This window comes from Ambystoma mexicanum, chromosome 8 (assembly GCF_040938575.1).
Source record: "Ambystoma mexicanum isolate Mex_15411 chromosome 8, UKY_AmexF1_1, whole genome shotgun sequence".
NCBI lineage: Eukaryota > Metazoa > Chordata > Amphibia > Caudata > Ambystomatidae > Ambystoma > Ambystoma mexicanum.
In genome coordinates, this window is record NC_090929.1 from 815,048,088 (window position 1) to 815,060,829 (window position 12,742).

Genomic DNA, 12,742 nt, shown 5'->3' on the forward strand with positions numbered 1-12,742 from the left:
CTCCCTCTGGTTTTCGCAGGCTCTGCTCGGTCCTTGAGCGCCATTAGGTGCGTGGGCCGTGCCGGAGATGAAAACTGCTCCAGTTTTCTTCTAATGGCACTGGTTAGGTTTCAAACTGCACAAGAGTGGCGTGGCTACGCTCCATCTCAGGTCTTCTGTGCAAGCCGGGCAATGGGGAGTCAGTTGGCTAGATCAACTCCTTAAATATACGGTGACTTCAATAAACTTGGGGTGAGTATTCTAACTGCCTTGATAACTTCCTCAGGTGTTCTAGTAATTTTGTAGCTGGCAAGAAATTCCACGAGGCTTTATCTGATTGAGAGACTTATTGCAATGGTTAAAACACGTTTGTTGCTAATTCACTTTTGATTAATGTATATCTCATGTTATCAAAAAACATACGAGGAGAATTTGATGTGCATGGGTAACTGGAGAGATTGCTAGAATTGGGGAAGGAGGTTCATTAATGTATACTAGGTGATTTCAATGCTAACCTACCTTAAATGTTGCATGAATTCAGGATCTACAGAGGAGGCTCTAACTTTTACAGTTTCAGTGATACTAAACATGAGAGTTGATGTAAGAGGCTATGCATAAGTCAGAATTATGCGTTGCTATTTACTGCTTTAATTGAATGCCCCTTTCTCTGGTTCTAGGGTCCCTACACAAGCACAATTAAGTATGTCTGGTGGATGTGCACAATTTCGTAGGATCTTAAACTTATGATTTAGATGTTGGTCATAAAGAGATCACAAGCCTATGTAGACTGTCACTCATGTTTTCCCTTTGAGTAAAAGGGATAAGATACTGGGGGCTTGTATTGAGACACTGGTAATGTATTGAGATTCAAACTCGGTGGCTGTGTGAGAAACAATTTCATGCCTGCCTCATGAGGTTTAAGGTGCTCAGTGCTTCACAGAAATAAGGCCACATAGTAACAACACTGGCCCACTCAGATACCCCATTTTATGATGTCAGCTCATGAAATTAATTCTCAAGACGGCCTACTTTGATCAGAAACAAAATCTAAAGATAGTTATGAGCGCCTGCTTTGAACAATTTAGACTTTATTTTTATTTTTACTTTTTATTGTAATCACTTCAATAATAGACATCCCTGTGAGGTCATCAAAGTCAAAAGATCATTTCATGTCACTATATTTGATCAAATTGGGTCAGAGATCATGCGATGTCATAGTCAAAGGGCCTTTGATGCCACTTTTTCTTCAAAGAGTAATTGCATGCTACAGATACAGATAAAATCTAACAGATATTACTTAGTTTGCAATGTTGCCCTGTGGACTGTGAAAGGTCTGAAATAGATAGTCCTTACCATGACTGCAATCACAGTGGGCCCAGCTGATCATTCCAGTGGCATGCCTGTAGAAACACCAAGGCATTGAGGCACCGTCAGGGTTCCTGCAGTAATTGTGGTCCCCCAGCCCACGGCTTTGATACTGCTGGATGTAATCAGGAAACTCGGTCCACTTTAAACACTCCGATCCGGAGTAAGTCACTCCTAGTGATCCATTATAATAGCCAAGCGATGCCACACTGTCGAAACACGAATCGAACACTAGACAAAGAAGAGAAGGCTTTTTAATTTTCATATGGATAATAACAGTTCTACGTATGCATCACAAATAATGCACATTGAGTGGAAATGGCACATAGACATTTTTGTAACAGGGTATTATTAATACTGCATTCATGGTGTACGCATTACCACAATATGGCCAAAAGCTTCAAGGTATTGAAAACTGTTAAAATCACTGTTAGTACTGATTTGTGTTTTCTTTATATTTAAACCTGCCTCATCAAGCCCGGCAGTATGCGGGCAAAGGCACGTTTCAATTATAAACGCAGTATTTAGACGGTGGGACAACCTATATACCTTTATTAAAATAGGTTTCATTTGTTCAAGTTTCAACTGCTTTCAAAATAAGCATTGCATTTTGTATGGGCTTTTTGTATGCTTAAAGCGTTTAACATGTATCTTAAAAGGTGACTTAACAGCAAATATTACATATACCGAAGACAGGTATGCATAATCTATACAACTCTACAAAGATGAATGCCTGTCTGTTTGGTGCAAATTGCCCTCATGCAGGATTATTTAGATCCAAGACACAGGAGAAATTCTGCGGGTCTTTGCCAATAATACAAATATAACTTTATATTTTGTGGCATTTGCAGTGGCATTACACAAAATGTGGCAGGACGCTTGTGAGCCATGCTGAATCCCCCTCATCCCCCAAGAATGGCAACAAAGCCTGGGCTGAACTGTACTCCTTGCTGGCCTCGTCCACCACTCATGCTCAAGATGATCATGCTGTTGCAAGGGCAGGCCTCGCACTGCACTAGGTGAAAGATGTAAGTATGTGTTTTAATCAAACCTTAGATCTTTCAGCTGCCACCCAAATGTATGAGCCAAATCTGTGCATGGCCAGCAGTATTAAGCGCAGTAATGATACCATAAGAAAATATGTTCATTCTGGCTTTTTAAGTAAATGCCAGTATCTCCATGTATGAACATTCCCTTTTGGCAGTGCCTTTAATGCAAGTAAAAAACTGTTGCCACTTGACGGATATGTTATTCCTGCTGCACAAATGCTTGCCCAAGCCCCGCACCACTATGTTAGAATACTCTTCATGTTGGCTTTGTCCTCAACGCCAGTAAAACATGCAATACCATAGTAAGGAAACATTCCCTTGTTTGTCTGCACAAATGCCTTCATCCACCATGTAAGAACACTCATCATGTTGACTTTGCCCTGAACACCAGTAAAACATTAAATGCTACAGCAAGAAACCATTTACTTGCTGACTGCACATTTGGCCTCCCCCTACCCTTGTAAGAACACATATTGGCCTTGCCCCTTATGTGAGTAAAAATTCCATGGCACAGAAAGAAGATTGCCAGTCTGCCTGCCCCACTGTGCTATAAACCCCCCATCCCAAACCCTCATCCATGAAATAAGATTCTTCAGGTTGACTTTGCCCAGAAAAACATGTAAGAAAACGTCCATGCTCCAATGCATTTTGCCTGGCCACCAGCCTTGGATGCACATTCATACCCATTCCCCCATCATCCACCCACCCAGTGGCGCTTGGTGATTTTTTTAAATTGGAAGGGGCGGAAATATTTCCCACAAATGTGACAGATAGACCGAGCATAATGAAAGAGCCCAAACCAACCGTAAGGGGCCAGGGGCGGGTCCAACCGTAAGGGGCCGGGTGGCGGGTCCCCCACCCCAGAAATTTCATTTGAATAATGGGTTACAATTGTACATTATACAGCACAGTTTCTTTGAAAAATGTGATAAAAGCCAGGCAGTTTGCAATAGATGCAATTGACTGCCAGTGCACAGGAGCATTTCCCAATGCATTTTCATGATGCCTTTGCCCAGAATATATGCCAGTATAAAAGAAAATGTACGCTGACTGTACCCATACATATCCATGATGGCTGCACCAATATATGCCAGTATTCCCATACAAGCATATACTCATGCTTACTCTACACATAATGCCAATAATGACACTATAAGAAACTAGGTCTAGGCTGGCAGTATTCCCATATACTTCTGTTGGCTTTGTAATTAAAAATACCATTCCACAATAAGAAGTCCGAACTGGCTGCACAAAAATGCCAGTCTAGCAACATAATAATACTTGTGATTACTTTATCATAGATGCCCATAAAAAAATGTCATGTCGCAGAAAGAAATGGCTAGACTGGCTGCACGATAATGCCATTCTAGAAAGGTAATAACACATATCATGCTTGCTTTATCAGAGATGCCCATTACATTTCAACCCACAGCAGAAATGGCTAGACTGGCTGCACCACCAAAATGCCAATCTACTGCACAACCCATATCATGCTTGCTTTATCATGGACAGATGTCCATTATATGTGTCTGTGTACCACCACCCCCTGTCCCTCACCCCTTAAACTCCATCCGCCACCCATTAACTCAGCTCCTCAGCAGCTAATGCAGCACACACACCCATTCATACACCATTCATACACCATTCCTTTGCTCATTCACACACGCACCCATACACCATACACTCACTTGTCAACACAACCAGTCACCAATACATCATATACTCACTCATTCACACACACATTACATAAAGGATAACATACCCTTGCATGCATGCATGCATACTTACAAAACCCTTTTTCACATCTACTGGTTCCCACATCCATTTTCCCAGAGGAACTCTTCTCCAGGAAGTATACCTTTAACTCCTGCACCCCATCCTCCACCACACTGACAGGAACCAGGGAGCAGGGAGAGGTTTCTGGCTCCTGTGATGCGCAATGGAGCTAGAGTGCCTCCATTCTGCGCCTTCATTTCTTTCTGAAGTCAGAGTGCATTCACTCTGACCTCAAAAAAACTGATTTCTTTCTGAAGCTTGATTTCCCTCACCAAGATATGGCGTGGCAGGTCCCCCTTGCACCATGATGGCTGCAGGGACCCCCCCTATGCCAGTGGGCATTTTATGTGACATTATTTCTCGTGGCTCACTGGTGCAGGGATGATGTTACTTGAATGTGAAGGCGGGTGATTGCTCAGATCGACAGGCAAGGTCCATCTCTGGTGTAACGACAATATGTATCCTAAAAAGACAGTTTAACCCACCTTCATGTGTCACAACTACCTCAACTTGGTGATCAGAGACCAGCCCGACCAGGAGATCCCATTGGGATGGGATAACGCTGCAAGCAGGCATCTTGCCCATAAAGGTCAGTTGCAGATCATACTTCACTTCGTTGGGCATTCGGGAAGAGCATCACCACAGCGCTGTGACCAAATGTTGCACGAGCAGTAAACAGAGATGATGCTGCATAATCTGCGCATGAACCAGCAAGCAATGTTGCAGCCCAACGTGCAAGCAAAAATTGGAGCTGCTGAGCAATGTGAGATGTCCAGGGAGCAGAAGGGAGGAGCAGAAGGGTGGAGCAGCAGCAGCCAGTGTGCTTCCATGCACAAGCGCAGGAAAGCAATAAACATGTCAAGCTCCTAACACAGTTCAAACATTACAGTTTCCCGCAGCAAATCTGTGATATAGGAGTGACCTTCTGCTAGGCCCTGAAGACCCTCGAGTATGGAAACAAGGCACAATCACCATACACCAAGTGATACGACAGACACGAGGTTCGATTTCCAAGTAGTAGAGTTTATTGCAAAGTAAATAGTCTCGGTCGGTCGACTGAGTCTAACGTCTCGCAACGTGTGTCATCCACACCTCGTGAGACGCAATAGAGCAAACATTCTACAACAGTATCATATATATAAAAAGACAAATTGTACAATCTCTTTCTAACACATCAAAACCGCCCATAATGTATCTTCTTGAGCGAGGGTTCGGTAATTGACAATTATGACAAATATGACACATTATGACATGTTTCTTACTCAATCTATATTACTCGTTTTAGCAACAGTTGCAATTTGCAGTAAGCAGACCTAGTTCTTTGTTATGAAGAACACAAGGCACTTGTTCAGCGAAGAAACTGTGTTCGTAGGAGAGACACATTCCAAAGCGTGTTATCTACTGGTTTCTATTTGTGAACTAGGGATCAGACTGATCTAAGGAGAGCCCCAAAGGGGGGCCGCTAGGAAAGTATAATTCATGCTTTAACGGCCTGTTTCTACAGTTTCAGGGAGACCGGCCGGCACCTGGGCCGCTGATTAAATGCCTCTCTGCTCACCTTCAAGGACTTGTGAGGGAGGAAAACAATGTATTTCTGTACTGTTTGGCCTTTTTTGGCTGGGCCGGTCTCTCAAAATGTAAATTGTGGCCTTGCTCCGTGCATGAGTTGAATGAAAAAAAATTCATTTTGCAAAGCGTTGAACAGAAAGGCAGAAGAAAGTAAATGGCGAATTTTACACAAAATGGACGCTCTATGGTTATGCTGACGATTCTCTATTGGCGATGTAGGGCATATGATGTGATTGGTTTTCGGCCAACATGATATGCCTTCTATTAGGGTTGTAACGGTAAACCGGTACACCGGTATAAACACTGTTGTCAATTTAATTTTGCTTCAATAACCGTTACCTTGTTTGGAACGGTAAACTGAGTGTACTGCAGTGCACTTCAATTAATACATTGCATAGGGCTGGGCTTTGTTGTTTACTGAACCTGGGGGACTGGAGGAGGGGGAGAGGAGGTGGAGTCTGCCCGGGCCCAGGATCGGCTGGCGTCAGGAAGCCTGTTTTTGTTTTCCACACTTCAATTAATACATTGTAAATAGGGCTGGGCTGTGTTTTTCACTGAACCTGGGGGACTGGAGGAGGTGGAGACAGAGGCGGTGGAGTTTGCCCGGGCCCAGGCTCGGCTGGCGTCAAGAAGCCTGTTTTTGTTGGAGGTGGAGTTTGCCCAGGCCCAGACTGGGCTGGGCTGGCCTTAGCAGCCTGGGAGTGAAGGAGGAGTTTATCCGGGCCCAGGATGGAAGATTCCTGAATCATGCACGTATCACTGTCGGAGACAGTTGAGGCTCCATTTGGGCTCCATAACCTGCTGCCATACTTCCAAACACTACGTGCTTTGACTGCCTGCCACAGATTTCAAAGGTTCCAAGAGGTGAGCAGCCCCCACACCAGGACCTCTATCCTCTTTTTCTTCCCTCCCTTCTCATGGCCTTCTTTCCCTCTGTTCCGCTTCTCCCCCTTTGTTCAAACCTAGTGCCATATGATTAATGTGCCCTTAATACGTGTGATTGCTATTGCTACTTAAATGTGTTTGAAGTTCTATATTTTTAAACAATTATTGAACCCATTTGGGTGCATCAAGTAAGGAAATCTGCACTGTCACGCTAAGTTGTCAGCACCAGCTTGTGACAATTTAACTGTCCCCTGAGCCACGTGCTCCATGGACGGGTGGTGCACCTTGACGCCGCCGAGGACAGCAGGGGAGGCAGGGTTAGTTATCCACCATCCCCTGTTGTGGTGTCCTGCCACGATGAGGAGCGTTTCATGATGCAGCAGCCTTCGGCCCCTAATGCCATATACTCGGTGTCCACCAGCATGGCTCAGAGCTCATCCCCCACCAGCCCAGGCCTTCACAGCGGAATTATAGCAAAGTGGCAGAGCCGAGCAATGAGCGAAGCCCCTGTACCAGCACCCCCGTACCAGCAGCACCCCAGGTGTCAGTAACAGCCAACCCAGCACCCCGGCCCCTCACCTGCCGGTGCAGGACCCCCAGCTCCTGCACCACTGCCAGCACTGTGACATGTACTTTGCAGATAACATCCTCTATACTATTCACATGGGCTGCCACGGCTACGAAAATCCTTTTCAATGCAACATTTGTGGCTGCAAATGTAAAAACAAGTACGACTTTGCCTGTCACTTTGCCAGAGGCCAACACAGCCACCACTGACCTCTGGCCCTACAAGCACTTTTGCAAATGCATCTTTTATTTTTTATTTTTATTGATTTAGTTGCATTTTTTTTATGTTACAACTTTTCAATAAACATGACATATCAACACAATCTGAACATGGTAGATTAAAATAATATAAAAACAATTTAAGATCGTTTCTCAAAAGATCATTCAATTTGGACAAGCAGTAAATACAAAATAGATATTAAACAATCCAGTATTCACAATTTGATCAGAGTATCTTCAAGAAAAGAACACGGTGACTTAAAATTCATCATACTCGGTTCAACTAAGAGTATTCAATCGTGAATTCAATGAATTTTCCCTTGATCTAAATTTAAGGAAAGAAGAAAATTTACAGTTGCTATCTGAATTTTCAAGTCTGTCGAGCCAAAAATACGATCCCAACAAGCATCAGATTCATACATAGCAAATCCAGGGAAATATTTATGAAAATGCAATTGCCTCAGACTAGTAAGATTAGGACATGTAGTGATTAAATGGGCTAAGGTTTCTGGGATTTTGGTTGTTTGACAAAACCGACAAAAATTTTGAAGAGGTCCTATAAGGTGACGCCTATAAAGGAGATCTCTCGTTTCCCATATATGTAGCCGGAAACGGAGGATTAAATTTCTATATTTCGATGAAGGGGCTCTTGATAAATAGGATTGTGTAATGCCTCTTATGTGGTGGAAAACGAAAACTCGAGGCATGTTTATAGGTGAGACATTTCTGATGATTCCTGACTAAGGAGGTCTGATGAATTTTTACTTTAGCCTTATCAGGGTTTTGCAGAAGGGTTTCAATTGAAATATCTGCGTCAGCTAAGATCTTGTAAACTGCTGACAGCCATCTTTGGATAAAGTCGTGATCTGTCGTAAAGATGTAGTTCGACAATACCTTAAGTAGGTTGTCTATCCGAGATGATATTAGACATTTCCTGAAAAATGAACATTGTTTCCAGTTAAGGTGCGCTGACAGGGAAGAGAGGCCTAGTTCGTATCGTAACCATGAGATGGGAATACACTGAGGCAGATGCAGCACATTCCGCCAAAATTTAGCCTCCCATTTATCAAGAGTAGTAGATGGTATGGGGGGTCCTGCTTCCAAAGCGTATAATACGGTAACAAAGTCTTTCATCTGCCAAAATGTTATGGCCGGGATTATGGAAAATTTTCCAAATTTTGCAAGAAGAATATGTGATTGGGAAATCACTGTAAGAAGTTTGACTTCAATCTGAGCCATGTGTTTCAATGAATGTAGAGAGGCTTCAAAAATAATACCTAGATAGGTATATGATGAAACCAGGGACAAAGAAATATTATTACCGATCAACCAATGTTTCCGAGTATGGAGGCCAAGATGAGGATTGAACATCAAGACTTGAGTCTTTGTGGAATTAATTTTTAGATCATTCTCTACGACATAATGGTCTTGTGCTGATAAAAGTTTTTGCAAACCATTGGGGGTCCTTGAGATGAGAACGATATCATCAACGTAGAACAGTGCTTTAATTGGGACACCATTAATTTTCGGAGAATCTGATTGAATGGGTTCAAAGGAATATTTGATATCTTGGATATAATAATTAAAAATGGCTGCCGCCAACAGACAGCCTTGTTTAAGGCCGCTTGTAGTCAGAATCGGATGGGAAAGTAGGCCATTCAACGTCAATCTAACCTGAACCGTGGTGGTACAATGGAAATGATAAATAAGATTGGTAATGGAGGTGGGACATTTGTCATGAATACGTTTAGGCATAAGTTTAACCTGTTTGAAACGGATTGCGATGGAGATGGATTGATGTCCATGCAGAAAATTCAAGCAGCAAAAACTTTGCAAAAATCTTGCTTGGCGAGTCAAGGAGCGCGATGGGTCGATAATTCTCGGGGAGCGAACGATCTCACTTTTTGTAAATGGGCACGAGAATAGACGATTGCCATGAAGATGGGAGTGTTTGAGTAGTCAAAATGTTTTGAAATAAAAGGAAGAGAATTTGGGCCGAATGGTTTATGTTGGATTTAAGCATTAAATTGCTGATTCCATCGGGTCCTACAGCTCTCGAGTTTTTAGCCAGTTTTATGTAATGAATAATGGTTTCCATCTCGCAGTTCAGGGACCATTGCATGGTGGACTGCATTTGGTATTTAAAATTACTGAACTCCGGATCAGAATATAATTCGGAGAAGTGTTGGACCCATTGCGCTTCTTGCAGGCCATTGGCTTGTGCATCTAGTTGATGATTACAATTTTTATACTTAAGTAGTTTCCATATACTTGCAGAATTTTTTGTAGCTAGAGTGTTAAGCATAAGCTCACTATCTTGTTGAAATAACAAGGCTCTATGCCCACAAACCCAGTTAGTATAGCGGGTTTTTGTCTGCCTTGCGTGGGCAAACTGAGAGCTTAGTGACGAGGAGAGCAATAATTTCCATTCCTGCCTATAACTAGTCCTTCTATGATCAAAGGAGTGTAAATGAGTAATCGACCTCTGTTTAGAGGTAAGAATGTTGTTCTGAAATTGTTGGAGAAGGTGTGTATTAGAATTGGAATTGGGCACCGTAGATGGGGCAAGTGATTGTTTTAACGTCCAAAACATTCTAGAGGACACCGAGAGGTGATTACCAGAGGAATTGATAACAAGTTGTTGAGAGGACCTTTTAGTATGAGAAGGCACTATAGCCACGGGTCTTAGGAAATGTAGTGTCAGAAGCTTGTGGTCACTATACATCTGAGGAGTGATGTTTAATGAAGTGATATTGTCAAACAAATTTGAGTCAGCATATATGTAATCAATTGTACTGGTGCTTAAGTCACGGCGCCAAGTAGTTGAGGCTGGAAGATCACCAGGCATAGACCCGTTGATCATCATAAAGTTATAGTGAGACATGAAGGTAGACCAAGTCAAGACCTCCTGGGCAGTAGATTCAGAAGTTGGATTAAAACAATCAAGATTAAGATTGCCAAGAAGAAAAGTGGCAGTGACATCAGATGCCTGAGAAACTATTTCCAACATATAGGAGAGTTCTCTAAGGAATAAATTCAAAGAGAGTTTTGCCGGATTCCGGTATATCTTGAAGATGGCCATATTACCTCCACAGCCAATTACTCTAACTAATTGTATATAGATGTCGAAGGCGCACCATGGAACTATTTCTAGGTCGGAAAATTGTCTAACTGATACCAGGAGACCCGACATTGGACGACCTTTCTCACCTCTTACAGCCGAAATAAGTGCAATTGCATAATTGTCCCAAACAGGAGGAGTTAGAAGCCATGTTTCCTGAAAAGCCAGTATATCATAAGAGTGAGTGAACACATCAATAGAATGTTGTAAATGAACATGGCCTCTGGTGTTCCAACAACCTAATGAAATGGAACGGTATTTCGGGGGATCTTGAGGTTATAAATTATGACAGCCATTTTTGGTAGATTGATATACTCGTGTGGTTTGAAGGGATTTACCTGAGTCACTAGCCGATAAATTTGTTGAGGTGAACAGGGATTGTGACCGATCAGGGTCCTGAGAGATAAGGAATCCCATCTCAAACAATATCAGCTTAGCATTCCAAAGCAATTTCGCCACAGTAGCTGAAGGAATCCATAAACGGACAATGGTGAAGTCAACATCAGCAATGAATTCCACCAGGTCAATATCAGTTGACGAGATGTGTTCCAAGGTGTCAACATCATTCAGGATATTTAGTACACACTGTCTATTGAGATCATACAGAGGATGAGAGCCACCACGAGATTTCATGATCAATGAGTGGCCATTTGGTGCACGTGTATTGGAAACTTGAGATAGAGTTTTAGGAGGTATTTTACTGAGGTTCGTATTTTTGGAAGACTGCAAAGTGGCGGGACGGGGAAGAGGGTGGTAGTTCAGCTTTGTCGATGCAGGGGTGGTGGCAGACCAGGACTGGCGGGTAGGAAGGCTTCGTAGTGAGTCCTGAGATCGATGTGGAACTGTTATTGAAGAACCAGGGCGCGGACCACTTTGGGCGTGAGTAATAGCCAGCGCATTATTATTGGAAGGACCAATATATGAAGCACCGTGGGTTTCAAGAAAAGCGTCCATTAAAGATTTAAGCTGAGAGGTCATCAAATCAGAATTATGTACAGAGTTGCCACACAGCATGTTGTTAGGAGCTTGATCTTGAACTATGGTAGGAGGTAACGTGGAAACTGGAGGAGGAGGCGTCACACTTGTAGGCGCCATTCTGAAAGGATTGTTGGAAGAAATCAGGGGAACAGCATCGATAGACCGAGTGGGAACACAAGTAGGGAGAATAGACTGGTTTTTCAAGGAAAGATACTCATCAATGGCATTTTTGATGAGAGCAATTTTTGCAGTAGATGAATTATCAGGGCAAATTGTGGGGCCGGAGGTGATCAAAGCAGGCACAGAGATTGGAATGGAAGTGATGGAAGTAGCAGCCTTTGAACATGCAGGAGGCACCGAGTTTTCCAAAGCATTAATTAAATTATGTAGAGGAGAGTAATGAAAATTATTAAGAGGAGGTGGACTGCCACTAGGACCACTCTTATCAATTTGACACGCTGGCTTGGGTTGATTGATAGATGGAACCTGTGGGAAACTTGCAGATGGAGGTTTAAAGAAAGAGGCAATGGAATTCTTCGGAGTTTCGGGGCAAGCATGTTTTTAGATTACTTGATAAGTGATTGCCTAAGCGGCAATTTCTTTTTCTTTTGACGTTTGTCTTTTAAAGGCTCCTGAGCGACGTCAGGACAAGGAACAGGAGGGTGGCTGATAGGAGGAGTTGGTTGCATAGAATCAATAATCACCAACTCAGGAATCACATGAGGTAGGTTTCCTTGAGTCGAGGAGATGTTCTCCCAAGAAGAATCATTAACCACAATGGCTTCGTTAACGGGATCATCCTCAGTGGGGCGAATGATTTCTTCAAATGATGGAACAGTTGGAAAAGGTCCCAGCTGAGTAGAGACTGGATGAACAGGCGCTTGGTTTGGCACAGGAGTTAGGGAAGTTATCCAATCATACATGGTGTCAATCTGCAGGGATTGAGTAGAAATTTTATCGTCCAGGCGTTCAAACAGTTTGTAAAGACTTAACACCGTGGTATTTAATGCAGCAAGCATAATTTCAAGCATAGTGGGTAAAGTGATAGGCGCCGAAACCGGCGAAGATGGTTGAGGCTTTGCACGCGGAGTCGGGTGCGCATAAAGAGAAGCATCACTTGGAACATTACTGATGGATGAGATTTCATGTGGCTGGGCTAGATCATGGATACTAGCCACAGAAAATGGGGAATGGGGTAAATCAGCATAAGAAGAAATGGTCTCCTTATTTACAG

At 43.0% G+C, this 12,742-nt stretch overlaps 1 protein-coding gene across 2 annotated transcripts in view; it reads right to left on the minus strand.

Annotated features, from left to right (window-relative positions):
- The window catches only part of LOC138472476 (neurotrypsin-like), a 1,741,737-nt gene that overhangs the window by 1,492,416 nt on the left and 236,579 nt on the right, over nucleotides 1-12,742 (minus strand). For both annotated transcript variants that reach the window (XM_069610681.1, XM_069610682.1), the window contains exon 3: nucleotides 1,333-1,575. In XM_069610681.1, the coding sequence (XP_069466782.1) occupies nucleotides 1,333-1,575 (243 nt within the window). The remainder of the gene's footprint in view (nucleotides 1-1,332; nucleotides 1,576-12,742) is intronic.